Source organism: Pteropus vampyrus, unplaced genomic scaffold (genome assembly GCF_000151845.1).
Source record: "Pteropus vampyrus isolate Shadow unplaced genomic scaffold, Pvam_2.0 Scaffold72, whole genome shotgun sequence".
Classification (NCBI taxonomy): domain Eukaryota; kingdom Metazoa; phylum Chordata; class Mammalia; order Chiroptera; family Pteropodidae; genus Pteropus; species Pteropus vampyrus.
In genome coordinates this window covers 1718883-1733568 of record NW_011888853.1, presented here as the reverse complement: position 1 = coordinate 1733568, position 14686 = coordinate 1718883, and the positions used below count along the sequence as shown (strand labels likewise).

Here is a 14686-nt window from a genome sequence, read left to right as displayed (position 1 = left end):
GAAATGGGGTGGGGCAGGAGAAGTGTGAGGCTGGGGTATCTATTCAACAGCGCCCTCCCTTCCAGACCCTGGGAGGCCACCGCTCCTGTCAGCCTGTTCCTACAGCTGGGCTCTCTTCCTCTGGGTTCTGGCAACCTTTCCTCCCCTCGCCCCTTCAAGCTTAAGGATGGCGGAGGCTCCCCGTTGCTTTTAGCCCCAGAGTGCTTTGCAGCCCTTGCTGGTTTCTGTCTCCCTGTAAATCACCTCTCGATCAAACTCTCTTTGCTTAGTCCTCTGAGTGTTCTGTCTGTTGGGACCTGAACTGATACTCTCCGTCATCCTCCAAACCTCAGCCGTGCCTTCTCAACTCTATTGAGTCTTCCCTCACCAGTTCCCACCAGGGCTCTGGACAGACTCCCAATCTCGGCCCTATAACTCTCTATTGCCTGTATTGTTGTCCTGTGTGTCTTCTCTCTCTAGTGGGAACTTGCCTTTGTAGCTCAGGCTTTGGCACCTTGCAAAGTATCTGGCACTTAGTAGGTGCTGAGTCAATGTTTGCTGCATGATTGATGGTTGAATTCATAAAAAAAAGCTCTCCATGGATGGCAGCGAGATCCACAGACCAGCGACTCTTTGTTTATACTGGGCATAAAAGGAGGACATGTTGTTTTTCACATGGGAAACCATAGCTAAGAACCTACTAGGGAGTCATCAAATTAAGATATTCTGAAAAAAAAAGATTTTCTGAGGAGCAGGTTGTCCAATGAATGGGAGACCACCTGAGGTTGGATAAGGTTAAATGGACTCATGTAAATCTCTCCCATGAAAACTGATGTGAAGAGCGAGGTCCATGGGTGATCAGTAATATTTCAGTGGCATTTGAAGTCCCTGGCTGCAAACCACGGAAATGGCTCTGAGTGATGGCAAGACCAACGGGCTCACAATTACTTCCTTAGAATGGACAGTTAGCATCTGCTCTGAGTTTTTGTTCTTTTAAAGTCAGGTTTATAGAGGTATAATTTATGTACAGTAAAATTCACCCCTTGTAGGTGGTTATATGAACTTTGATGAACATATACAGTCATGGAACCACCACCACAATCGAACACAGAATGTTTTCATCATCTCCCAAACTTCCTCCTATCCTTTGGTAGTCAACCCCCTTATCCTGCTTCTGGTCCATGGCAACCACGGATCTGTCCCAAAGTTATGCCTTTTCCAGAATGACGTATAAATGATATAATACAGTTGCCTTTTGTGTCTGGCACTATGCTTTTGAGATAATTCACGTTATTCCTGCATGAATCAGTAGCTCATTCCTTTTTTTTGCTGAGTACTAGTCTCTGTGTGTGGAGGAGCCACAATCTGTATATTCACCAGATGATGGACATTTGGGTTATTTCCAGTTTGAGGTGATTATGAATGAAATTGTTATAAGCATTACACAGACTTTTTGTGTGGATGTATGTCTTCACTTCTCCTGGGTAAATACCACGGATGGATTACTGAGTCATATAGTAATTGTATTTTTAACTTCCTAAGAAAATATAAAAGCTCCCTATCCTTGCCAGTTTTAGTATGTCGGATTTTTTTTTAACCTGTTCTAGTAGGTATGTAATGATGATCATACCGTGGTTTCAATTCGCATCTCTCTAATGTCTAAGATTCGGAGTTTTACTGTCACTCTGAGCTGGACTGGGGCATTTTAAAAATGCCAAATAAAGGTACCATTTATTTGTTAACTCAGAGTAATTAGAAAAGCCATGGAGGCTGCCCAGGATTTCATCTAGGGCAGGGAAAATACACCTCTGGAGCAAGGACAGAGCTATTCTGTCCAGTCTGCTCATTTGGTGACATGGTGACACTCTTTCCCCCTCCTCCCACCTCCACTCCTGTTCTATGCTGCCTTCGTGCCACCCTTTTGCGGCCTGGATGGCACGTCCCTCATTTTTCACCTGCGGAATTCCTCCTTTTGAAGCAGCTACAATTTCCAGAAGCTTCCGGACATAGCATGCAAGATGATATTGTGGAAAAAGTGTAGCCTCTTTTAGGGCCACACTTGGATTTGCTTTTTTAGCTTTGTTCCTTACTTGTTGTGTGACTTTGGGAAAGTAACTTAGATGCTTTGAGTCTCTGTTTCCCCAAGTGTAAAAATATGGGTAATACTTACCTTAGAGGTAGATTTTTGTTGTTAGAGATATTGTTGTCACATTATTATTTTTTATTTTTTTTTATTTATTATTATCATTAATTATTATTATTAATTTATCTCTATCAACGCTTACTAAGCTGAACCATAGCTGATTCTTTCCTTGATTCTTTCCCTAGCTAATTGCTCATAAAAGGCAGGACCTGTGACTTCAGCTCCTATGCCCGGGTCCCTGATAGTGTTGCTAAGTACCAGCCCTTCGACATTTGTTGAAATGGATGAACCTAAAAGGATTTTCAGGGAGGGCGAGTGGCGAGAAAGGAGTTGTGGGACGAGGAAGGACGTCCTGCTCTGATCAGGCCCGCGAGCAGCTTTCCTGGATCTGGGGCACTGAGTGAGTCTCCCTTCCACAGAACGGACGGCTGAGCCTGGGGCTGTCTGGATATGTGGGTTTGACAGATCACAAAAAGGGGAGCAGATGCTCAGAAAAGAAAATGGGGAGGACAGGGGTGGACGGAGAAGAAACTCAAGGGCGGGGGCTGGCTGAGAAAGTGTGGGCCCTTTCTCCGTGATGGCGTGGGGACTAATGGTGAGGATGGGGGCGGGGCCGGGAGGCCGGGAGGGTTGTGGGCCTTGGGGCTGGGTGAGAATGGAGAGATGGAGCGGGACAACGCTCGGACGCAGAAGGAAGGGCGCGGAGGCATCGGCTCGGGTGGAGAAGGGCGTGCGGTTACTTTAGGTCTGCTTTCGGTCGGAAAGACTGACTCCGCGCGTCAGGAGAGGACCAAGCTCAGAGCGGCAGGTGTTGGGGGGCGGAGCCACGCAGGGCGGAGCCAAGAAGGGGCGGGACCGACGCCTGGCCGGTGGGCGGGGCTCGCCGCTCAGCTCCTGCGAGAGCAGCGGGGGCCGCGGAGCTGGAGCTGGATCCCGAGCCGTGGCCGGGGCGGGAGTCGGGGCCGGAACGGGCTCCAACGATATGGGGTCGGCCGACTCCAAGCTGAATTTCCGAAAGGCGGTGATCCAGCTCACCACCAAGACGCAGGTGCGCCCGGGGCCCCGGCCTCTCCGGAGACCCACCTGCCGGGCTGGGGGCTGGGCAGGACCGGGGCGGCTGTGCGAACTTGGCTTACCCTGAGATGGGGGTACCGGCTGGCCTGGAGGGTGACACTGAGGCCAGGGCCGGAGCCGAACACCTTGGCCTGTATCCCAGGGCTCAGTCCCCTAATCCCCCCATCTCCAGCCTCCTTTGCCGGGAGCATCTTTCTCCCTGCAGCCGCTGCTGCCACCTTAGGCTGACGTGTGCCTACTTTCGAGCCGGCGTCGCCGCTGTCCGCCCCCTGTCTCTCCTCCCAACCCCCTCCGCTCCTCCAGCTTTGCATCTTGAGCCTCTCCCCGCCTCCACCCACCCATCCACCTCCCTGATCCCCTCCCTGCCCCTCGATGCCCGCGGGTCCGGGACGCACAGACCTGGCTGACTCAAAGCAAACAAAGCGGGGCCGGCGCCCGCCCGGGTCGGGGAAACAGCTGGTGAGCGGAGGCAGAGGCCTCGCTGGGCCCAGGTCCTTACCCACGGCTGGGAAGGCCCAGGTCTGCCTGGGGACATGCACGGAGTAGCGAGCAGCGCTCAGCCTGGCAAGGGGACCTGTCTCCGGGCCCATGGAGTCCAATTTCCCAGCTGGGACCGCTGCTGCAGGGGGCTTCTCCTCTGAGGTCCAGCGGCGGGGATGGCTGTGTTTGCAGGTACCCTCTGTTCCCTGGGTGGGGGCTGAGAAACCTCCAGATTGCCCTCGCCCTGCTGGTGTGGGGCCTGGGAGTGTCTTGCAGCCTAGCCCATGCTTGCACACTCCCCCAAGTGGTCCACAGGTGGCACAGAGTCCACCTCCTTGCCCCCGACAAACAGGGCATAGCCCTAGCAAGGCTGCTTCCTTGCCCATTCTTTGTCTCCTCGGCTTTGAACCGGGCCATTCTGGCCACAGAAATGCCAGCCCTGACTCCCAAGATCCCCCACTTTCAAGGGAGTCAGGACCTGCTGCTATCTGGGACTTTCCTCTTACCCCCACCCCCACCCCCACCCCCACTCCCATGCTGCTCCTCCCTGGGGCTCTCTCCTGCTCTTGGCGGTTAAAGTGGGCCCGAGGGAGCCGTTTCTCCACAGCCAGCCGCTCACAGCTCCAGAGGCCAGACCTTTGGTCCCACCCTTTTTCGTTCCCACGCGAGAAAAATCAGGTGCCTGCAAATGCCCATGGCCGCTGGAGTTTGATAGAAACTAGACCTTACTTCTTGCCACTTCCCCCAAGGCTCTTGTTTATTTCTGGCATGGGTTGAGTCTTCTAGGTCTGTGGATGGCAGGTGGGCCAGCCCCTCAAAGTGGGGCCACAGGGAGAGGAGGGAGGGAGGCTCCCTTGTTTACCTACCTGTAGAGGGAAACACCTTGTTGGAGAAATGAACTATGGGCTGTTGGCTCAACTGCCAGGGTCCTTTGCTGGGCCAGCAGGACTGGCTCAGCCAGGTCCCAAAGGATCTGGATGGACTAGATTCCTACCTGCTCCAGCCCCCCTTCCTCAAAATACAATGATGGAACTGACTGAGGACAGAGCGTTGTCTTGGGACAAGTCCAGAGCCAGAGACCAGCCTGGGTCTCCCTCCGGGGAGCACTGGGGCCCTGCAGGTGGGAGGGGACCTGGGCCATCTGGAGGGAGAGACCCTCAGGGGCTAAAGCTTCAGGCCCTGTGTAGTGACCTGGCTTGGGTAGCTCGAGAGTGAGGACCAGATTCCAGATGATCATTTCAGACCTTGCCACTTGGTGTCCCCAAGGAGATTCAGGCCAGTTGTCCAGAGGGCGTCCTCTGGTTCCAGGCCCTCAGAGGCTGTGCCGTGAACACAGAATTTTGCTCTGGGCACCGGACAAGCCGACCCAGCACCTTGCCTGTGGCCTGAGCTGCCTCTGCTTGGCCTTCCTGCCTCCTGTGCTGCATCCTGTTTTTTTCCTGCCCTGGGCTAGGCCTGACCCTGTCCTGAGCGCCAGCAGCTTTGGCTGTGTTTCCTGAGCCTTTCCCGGGTGGGTGGGGCCCTGGAGTGGGGACATTCCTGGATCTGGGACCCTCTTTTAGGTCCTGCCTGTTTGGAGGTTCTCTGTCATTGGCCAGATGAGACCTGGCGGGTCCACGTTTACATGTGTGTACATGTATGTGCATGTGAATGCCATGGTGACACTATCCTCCGGAACAGGTCACCCTTAGCAGGCTGGAGCTCTGCTGGTCCTTCCCTCCTCCCCGCAAGGGAGGTTCAAAAGATGCAGCTTGTCCCCTAGACCAGCGAGGGGTCTGGCCCAAACAGGCCCTGGCAGAGCAAGGTAGGAATAAATCTGGTTTCCCACCAGCATGGCTCAGGCCCTGTGCCCCTGGCCGCAGGGGTGTGCCCCATTCCAGCAAAAATACTCTTTTCAAAGAAACTGGCTAGATTCTAGAGCTTCCTTGGGTTGAGTGGAGCCTGGGGGTGGGGGCGGGGGGTAACTGAGGCAGGAGCAAAGCCATGTCTCTCCCCTCAGAAGTCTAAGGGGCCCTAGTGACCCTCATCAATATCTGTAACATCAGATATTGGTATGGTCAGGTAATGGTCACCAAATCGAAGTGTCCAAGCCATATTGGGACCAGGAGAGGAGGCCCATTTGGGGAAAGGGGAGGTGAAAGTCTCCACTCTTGAAGTTCAAGGCCAACTCCTCTGCTTTCCAGCTGGACTACCCTGAGGACCCTTGCCTGATGAACTAGGTCAGAGGTCAGGTCCACTTGGCGCTTAGAGGAATTTCTGCCCCTTTCAGGGGGCAGTGACTTCCTGGGAGGTGGGGAAAGTGTAGAGATGGGACCTGCCCAGAGGTGCTCCCAGACTGTGGGGGACTCTGCACGTTTCCCGGGATGTCCTTCCCCACCCTGACACCCACACTGGGGTGTGGCACCCCTGGACCCCAGTGAGTGTCAGAGGGTTATCCTGGCTGAGAGCTTGAGGGCCAGCAAACCCAGTCCAGGGCCCCTCCTTTGGCCTTTGTCCCTCTCCCTGAGCTAACTCGCTCCACCAGTTCTGGGTCTGAGCTGGCCCTGGTGCCAGGCCTGTCCAGAGGGCCAGGGCAACACACTGCCCTTGGAGAGGGGCGTTGCTTGGGGAGTGGGCCAGGTTGCACCTGGACCTTGGTGAGCCTTGTGGCCCCAGCCCTGAGTTTGGACAGCCCCACCGTCCCTCAGCCCTGCCTGGTAACTGGGCTGAGGGGGTCTCTAGGACTAATTACAGCCTTGGGCTGTATTGGCTGAGGAGATGCCATATGCCTCAGTTGCGAGGTCAGGGACTGAGGGGGCCTCGAGGCCAGGGCACTGAGGCCCGGGGAGGAAGGGACTATGAAGTGTCCGTGGCCCTGGGGAGCAGGGTTTCAAGATGGGAGCAAGCCTCTCGGTCTGGAGCACTAGGAGACTTCCTGCAAGAAGTGGCTTCAGAGGACAGAATTGTTTTTTAACAGGAGGTGTATTTTCTGATGACAAGAGCCATGCATATTACGTATGGATCTGTGGTGGTCGTGGGGTCCTTTAGCAGCCCTTTCGGAGAAGGGAAAGGCTAGGTCGATTAGAGCAACTGGAAGATCTCTTGCAGGAAGTGCTTTTCAGAAGCGTAAGAGCGCCTGGGCACCCTGGCCTCTCAACAGGGTCCCCCACAGCCCGTGGAAGCCACCGATGACACCTTTTGGGACATTCAAAAGGAAAAAGTAGTAAATACTGCACTTACAGAAAAACATAAAAACCACCCAGAGAGATCACTGCTGTGCACATCCTGTCATGTTCTTCTGGGCTTTTCTTACTATATCATTTAACACAAAATCGTGAGCATCTCGTGGTTTTAGAGCTTGTCTTTTTCGCATACCATGGCACTGTGAGCATTTTCCATTCTTCAGTATTCTTTGAAAACGTGATTCTGACGGCCGCGTAACATTCCGTCGTATAAAAGGGCCTTAAAATTTTAAGCATTCCCCGATCGTTGGTTATTTAGGTCGATTCCAACTTTTCACCGTTGTCAGTGATAACACTTCAGGAAACATCCTTACACGTACACGTCTTCTATCCTTTCCTGAAGAAAGGTTTCCGGAAGTAGAGTTTATGATTCTCATTGGCTGCCTACATGATTCAAAAGGCATAAGTGTGTTTAAAGTGTATCGCCTCAATAAGGCTGATGAGACTGTGGAGTGTCTTAGGCGGGGTGGGCAGGCTGGGAAGAGGGGACAGTGAGCCAAGGCGAGGAGCAGGTATGTCAGGGCTGTGTTGTAGCGATAGTAAATGCAAGCGTGTGTGCCCGTGGTTGTGCCCGTGGTTGTGCCCGTGTGTGTGCCCGTGTGTATGCATGTAGGCGTGTTTAGGTATAAGCTCTTGGCTGACTGGCTGAGGTCTGGACTCAATCCCGCAGGCAGAGGGGGGCCCTAAAGGTCTTTGTTGAGGGACCTATGTCTTTGGCGCTGTGCTTCGAGTGCGGGCTGGGGACAGCGTGGAGACTGGACTGAGGAGGTAAATATGGAGGTGCAGCCTTGGCAAGAGCTGCCTGAACTGCAAGGCTGGTTTGCACCTGGGGAGCAGGTGCAGTCAGAGAGCCCTGGGTCGACTCTTTCAGATTTGATATCTGTTGGATGTGGCGGGGAAGGGTGGGGACTGGGGCCGAGGTGGGCAGCTTGGGTGAATGAAAGTGAGTCCATGCCTCTTGTCTTCTTTTGAGAGGGAGGGGCACAACCTGGTCTGGTCCCTGGGTACTTGTCCTAGCGATGTGACCTGGGGAGGTCCCCAGGTGGAAAGGCCTGGCCAGAGGAGGATGGTGACTTACCTCAGGGCATGGGTTGGGCTTTGGCTGCTGAACCCAATGCCCAGCTGACCCCTCATCATCCGTGCCCCACATGTTCCCAGCCTGTCTGTGCCGACTGGGGCTCGTGGTGGCTGAAGGATGTCCCCCACATGGGATGGCTCCTGGGCACCAGCAGGGATGGAGTAGAGGGGCAGTGGTGTTCCTTTCAGGGGCTTCCTTGGCTATGGTTTGGGCAAACTGTGAGTCCATTGGCAAGGGACTGTGCAGCTCTGAACCCTGGGTTCCCCCACAGCCCGTGGAAGCCACCGATGACGCCTTTTGGGACCAGTTCTGGGCAGACACAGCCACCTCGGTGCAGGATGTCTTTGCACTGGTGCCAGCGGCAGAGATCCGGGCTGTGCGGGAGGAGTCACCCTCCAACCTGGCCACTCTGTGCTACAAGGTGAGGGGTTGACCACCCTCTTGGGAAGGCTGAAGCTGGCCCAGCTCTATGGTCCAAAAAGGCAGGCACCCAGGACATCCCGCCCACCCAGCTGTGGGCAGTCCTTGGGTTTCACGCACTTCTCCCCACGAGTTCTGGGGCTGTGATCACGGCAGCCGCCATCCGAGGGTTCCCCAGGGCCAGATCTGGTTGAGCACTTGCCACATGTCAGCTCCTTTAGCTCACTTACCCAGTGCGGTTGGTCCTGTAGGTGTCACCATTGTATAAGTGACGAAACGGAGGCTCAGATAGGTGGTCACTTAGCAAGGTCTCAGCCAGTGAGCGGTAGGGCATTTATCTCCAGAGAGGCTGCTCTCTGGCCCATGTTTCATCCACCTGAGCTGGCTGAGCCTGTCTGGTCTGGAGGGGTGGCCCTGCCTCTGCTTGTGAACCCGCTGCCTCTCCTCCTCTGAAGCCTGGGGTGCCCATCCTGACCTCAGCTCTCAGGGCCCCACTCCCCTCCCTTCTGGCATGCCCTTCTGCCCACAGGCTGTTGAGAAGCTGGTGCAGGGAGCCGAGAGCAGCTGCCATTCAGAGAAGGAGAAGCAGATCGTCCTGAACTGCAGCCGGCTTCTCACCCGAGTGCTGCCCTACATCTTTGAAGACCCTGACTGGAGGGGCTTCTTCTGGTCCACAGTGCCCGGGGCAGGACGAGGAGGGGTCTGTGGGCTCGGCCGGGCTGGGGCTGGTTGGGAGGCGGTGTGACGGTGACAGAGAGAACCAGGTTCGGAGTGGGCCACATTCCCTCAAACCTCTCCCGGGGTTTGAGAAGTGCCGGAGTTGGGGGGAGTGGGGTCAGCTCCTCCTCCAGGGCCTGGGTTCCTGTCCCCCAGGGGTCTCTTCCCCTACAGCCGGGCAGAGATGGGGGTAGGGCTGCTGGGCCCTCTCTTTCCCTCTCCCACCCACCCCCTCCCTGAGTTTGTCTCTAGGCACCTGGCAAGGGGCTGAGGCTCCAGAGGTTAGGGGACATGGCCTGTCCCCTCCCAGTCAGTGGGAGGTTTCCTCGCTGCTCCCAGGCTGGCTCCCCACTGTGTCCTCTTCTGCCTTGGGAGGTTTGGGGTGATTGGGAGTCCACTTCCTTTGCCTTCTCCTGCTACTTCATCGCTGCCCACAGGGCCTGCCTGGGCCCAGACCATGTCCTCCCACCCCCAAGTCCTGGGACTACCTGTCCTTGTCCTGCTACCACTGAGGTGGCCCCTGGGTGCTGTGTCCCGAGCAGGGGGAGGATGATGATGAGAACGCTCGGCCCCTGGCCGAGTCCCTGCTCCTGGCCGTCGCCGACTTGCTCTTCTGCCCCGATTTCACTGTCCAGAGCCACCGGAGGAGCTCTGTGGTGAGGGCGCCCAACCCCCACCCCTGGGCTGGGGAGGGCTCTGGTCTTTGGACAGGATGCTGTAGGGGCAGGGGCTGCTCTAAAAGAACTGGGCTGCCTGGCACGCGTGGTCCCAGGGAGGGGTGGTGGCTGGCACAGCTGGAGAGGAGCCAGCTGGTGCCTGGCCCTGCCCCCTGCATCCGGGAGGCTGGGCACAGGCTCCCATTGTCTTTGCCTGGGTGGTGGGTGGGGTAGGGCTTGGACGCAGGAGGCCTGGCTCTTTCACTTCCCCTGGGCCCATGGACTCGACCTTGAGTGTCCTCTGCCCCCACGTCCACGCACCCAATTCTGTTCCCCTCCCTACCCCCTATCTCTCTCTCCCTGTCTCAAACTGGACTGAACAAGTAAAAGAACCAGACCGAAGAAATGAGTTTCAAGGGGTTGAGAACATTTATTTCTTCTGTTGTGCATTAGCACCTGGGGCATTTTGAGTGTCTGTCTTTTGGGTAATATGAGGGACTCTGCCCCCAGGGATGTCGGGGGACTTGGCTGGCCACCCCAGCCTGATCTCTCCCTGACCCTGTCCCCAGGACTCAGCAGAGGACGTCCACTCCCTAGATAGCTGTGAATACATCTGGGAGGCTGGCGTGGGCTTCGCTCACTCCCCCCAGCCCAACTACATCCACGACATGAACCGGTGAGCTTTCCCGGGCCCGGAGCCCGTGGCGTAGCTGGACCCCAGACCCGCCCCTGCGCAGCTCAGAGAGGGAACCACGCATGGGGCTTGCAAGGAGACCCTGCCCACTCCCGACCCAACTTCCGCCTCACAGGGATAAAGTGAGGTCATTTCTTTTCATGAACTTGAGCTGGGGCTGGGCAGGATGGGCCTGCACCCCTCCCCCCTAAATTGGGGTCCTCAGGTACTGAAGCCCCTCCATTAAACCCTCTCCCCAAGGATGGAGCTGCTGAAGCTGTTGCTGACATGCTTCTCCGAGGCCATGTACCTGCCCCCATCTCCGGACAGTGGCAGCACCAACCCATGGGTGCAGTTCTTTTGTTCCACGGAGAACAGGTGAGGGCCCCCCCACCCTCTCGCCCCCCGCCCCCCGCCCTGGCCTTGCTTTCCATTGTCTTCCTCCTTGTTCCAGGCAGCTTAGAGCTGAGGCGACTCTCCCGTCCTACCGGCTTTATTTGATGGGGGGTGCTGCCCCCTGGTGGTGATGACTTGTAACTTAACAGTCACGCCTTATGCCAGCGCTGTCCAATGTCCCAGTGCGGGGCCCTGGGTGACTTGTGCCTGGATCCTCCATCTAGTAGAAGTATAATGCGAACCACACATGGGCAATTTAAACATTTCTAGTAGCGACATTAAAAAAGTAAAAATGAGACAGGTGAAGTTAATTTTAATATGTTCAGTATAACCTGATATATCTGAAATATTAGCATTTAACATGTAATGAACATATAAAATTATGGAGCTGTTTCACATTCCCTCTTCATGCTTAGTTTTCAAAACCAGGGTGTAGTTTACACTTACAGCACATTTCAATTCAGACTAGCCGCTTTTTAAGCTCTCAGGAGTTACATGTGGCTTGTACTGGGCAGTGCAGTTTGGACAGTGGGTGGGGAGGGGACATAATGAAGGATGGGGAACTCCGGCCTGAATAGGGGCGCTCATGGGCTGTGGGAGCTCATATGGGTACAAGGAGGTGTCATGTGGTGGGATTGAGTATTTGGAGCAGGTACACGCGCTCCAGCTGTGCCCGGGCTGTGCTGGCAGCACAAGAGTTAGTGCCTCTCAGCGTCCTGGTTCACCCTCTTACTTCCAGACCCTGAGGCCCACCCACATGGCCGGCCTCAGCTTTCGGGTTTTCTGGCCTTCAGCCCAAACTTTTTTTTTTTTTTTTTACAGAAGAGGAAGGAACCCAGTGACTCCTTCCACCAGCCACAGTCAAAAGCTGGCCAGAGTTTTCTTTCTCAGCAGCCTTATCAGGCAAATGGCCACACCTTGTCACTCACCTAACCTCTCTGGGTCTCAGTTTCCTCATCTGTAAGATGAGGAGCTTGAACTCTGACATTTTACGAATCTCAGAATGGAGTCATTCTGTGGCCAGGGAACTGGGTGACCGAGCGTGTGCTCTGCCCCCATGAGGGGCAGCTTGCCTCTCTGTGGGCCTCCAGCCCCTTCCCTGAAATTTTTAGGGAGCGTAGCTGCCCCTCAGAAATCTGGAGGGCGTGTCATTATACATTCGTCCAAGCCCGTAGGTTGTACAGTCCCTTCCTCAATTTTGCTGTAAACCTCTTTGAAAAAATAATCAAAGAAGAACGGGCTCCAGCCCCTGGTGCGGAGAATCCAAGTGGTATGGACACGGTCTCCTACAAAGAGCCCCTCCTGACTAGCCATCCGACTCTTGGCAATGAATTCCTCCCGCCCTCGGCCCAGCCTGGCGCAGGTCCCGGATGCAGGCAAGGACAAGGAGGGGTCCCTCTACTCAGGAAGGCACAGGCTCCTGGTTCTGCCCCCCTGGTCCCCAGCCGAGGGCTGGCTCTGAAACGTGTGCTGAATGGAGGGGCAGCTCGGCTGACGGTCCCCCGCGGCGAGGGGGGACGGGGGGCCAGCCCGGTGGCGTCTCTGCAGCCTTGCCACCCCTTTCCCGCCGCAGACACGCCCTGCCTCTCTTCACCTCCCTCCTCAACACCGTGTGTGCCTATGACCCTGTGGGCTACGGGATCCCCTACAACCACCTGCTCTTCTCCGACTACCGGGAACCCCTGGTGGAGGAGGCTGTCCAGGTGCTCATCGTCACCTTGGACCATGACCACACGACCAGCGCCAGCCCCACCGTGGATGGCACCACAACGGGCACTGCCATGGATGACGCTGATGTAAGGACAGGAGGGGCCCTGCCAGGCTCTGGGTGGGTGGCACCCCCTCTAGCAGAGCTGGGTGCTGGGTACCCAGTGGGCACCTGGAGGTGAGTCTGGGGCTCTCTGAGGTCAAGGCGGTGCCACTGCCGCTGCCACCTGGGCCTGGGGCAGGGGCAGAGGGTGGGGCGCCCGCTCACCCCAGCTCCACCCTTGGCAGCCTCCAGGGCCCGAGAACCTGTTTGTGAACTACCTGTCCCGCATCCATCGCGAGGAGGTGAGTCGAGCCCTGCTCTCACTCTGGTGGGTCCTCTCTGCCCAGCGCACAGTGGTTACTGCCTTGCAGCGGGGAGGGGGAGGCACATGAGACAGGGCTGCAGGAGTCCTGACCCCTACATACAGGAACCATAGTCCCCATGGACGTGAGCCACCGAAGGCAAATTAGTGACAGTAAGACTGAGGGTTTTGAGATATGGAAAAGGGCTGATGGCCTCAACTGGGTGATAACTGGGGAGGCTTCCAGGAGGAAGAGGCTCTGATGTCCAGTTTCTCAAAGGTCGGGAGAGGGGAATGACAATGGACTTAAAGGTCAAGGACACCCAAGTTCATGTGTCTTGTAACCTTGTGATTCCCAAAGCTCTAACCTCTGCAGCCATAAAATGGGAACAGTAGCTGCTCCCCTGCCTTGCCGTGGGGATTAACAGAGCACAGCCCAGTGCGTGTCAGGTGCTCAGTGAGTGACCCCTCTCGGCGGAGGGGAAGGGCCCCTCCAGACCAGCCCTGGACGCACCTCCCTGAGGCGCTCACCCCAAGACAGCTATTGATGATGTTGGAATCTGGGCCCCTCGGGCTTTCAGGGTGGGGTCAGTGAGGAGGCATTTGTGGGGCATTAGGCCCCAGATCCGGGAGCTGCAGGGAGCTGGACCGGACAGGCACCCGCTCTCCCCACAGGACTTCCAGTTCATCCTCAAAGGCATCGCCCGGCTGCTTTCCAACCCCCTGCTCCAGACCTACCTGCCTAACTCCACTAAGAAGATCCAGTTCCACCAGGAGCTGCTGGTCCTCTTCTGGAAGCTCTGTGACTTCAACAAGGTGGGCGGGCAGCCACTCTGGGTAGCCCGGGGATGGGGGGTACTCCCAGGAAGGGGAGAAAGTGGGCAGAGCTGGCCCTTCTTCTGATCCCTCCTACCTGTTCCTTCCCCCTCGCCCCCCAGAAATTCCTCTTCTTTGTGCTGAAGAGCAGCGACGTGCTGGACATCCTCGTCCCCATCCTCTACTTCCTCAATGATGCCCGAGCAGACCAGTGTAAGGCTGGGGGCGGGGCATCAGATGGGGGCATCGATGGGGGCGTTCCTTGAAGAGGGGCAGGTCCCGCCTCCCAGGAGCTCGGGCCTGGTGCCCTGACTCTCAGGAAGGGCTTTTTCCAGTCCCGCCCTCCATATGGGTCCCTGCCCTGGGCGCCCTGCCTCCTCTCCCCACCTGGCGTAGTAACCCTCCTGTGCCACCTGCCGCAGCTCGGGTGGGCCTGATGCACATTGGCGTCTTCATCCTGCTGCTTCTGAGCGGGGAGCGGAACTTCGGGGTGCGGCTGAACAAGCCCTACTCAGTGCGGGTGCCCATGGATGTCCCCGTCTTCACGGGTACCCACGCGGACCTGCTCATCGTGGTAAGGGGGCATCTGGGAGCATGGAGGTGATGTCCTCTTGGCTGAGTCTGGAGGTGGAGGGGACCCCATGGCTGCCCCTCTGCCTCTCCGCAAGGTATTCCACAAGATCATCACCAGCGGGCACCAGCGGCTGCAGCCCCTCTTCGATTGCCTGCTCACCATCGTGGTCAACGGTAAGGGGCCCAGAGCCCGCCTTCCCCGTACTCACCACCAGGTGGCGCTAGGTCACAGGTTGACCGGCCGCCTGCTCCCTGGTTCAAACCCGTCAGGTCTGATAAGGGCAGCCACCTATGTGCTACTCAATTTTCTAGTAGCCACATTAAACAAAACAAATACAAAAATGAAACAAGTAACAGTAATTTTGTAACATATTTTACTTAATTAGCTATATCCTAAATACCATCATCT

The 14686-nt window shown here is 56.4% G+C and overlaps 1 protein-coding gene across 1 annotated transcript in view; it reads left to right on the top strand.

Moving 5' to 3' along the window:
• Positions 1–2988: 2988 nt before the first annotated feature.
• Positions 2989–14686, top strand: part of HID1 (HID1 domain containing) — a 17480-nt gene continuing 5782 nt past the window's right edge. Inside the window, exons 1-12 of the mRNA XM_023531615.1 lie at positions 2989–3170; positions 8247–8396; positions 8925–9095; positions 9655–9768; positions 10338–10444; positions 10703–10819; positions 12411–12633; positions 12833–12889; positions 13564–13704; positions 13827–13917; positions 14127–14278; positions 14373–14492. Of these exons, the coding sequence (XP_023387383.1) occupies positions 3105–3170; positions 8247–8396; positions 8925–9095; positions 9655–9768; positions 10338–10444; positions 10703–10819; positions 12411–12633; positions 12833–12889; positions 13564–13704; positions 13827–13917; positions 14127–14278; positions 14373–14492 (1509 nt within the window). The 5' untranslated portion in view covers positions 2989–3104. The remainder of the gene's footprint in view (positions 3171–8246; positions 8397–8924; positions 9096–9654; positions 9769–10337; positions 10445–10702; positions 10820–12410; positions 12634–12832; positions 12890–13563; positions 13705–13826; positions 13918–14126; positions 14279–14372; positions 14493–14686) is intronic.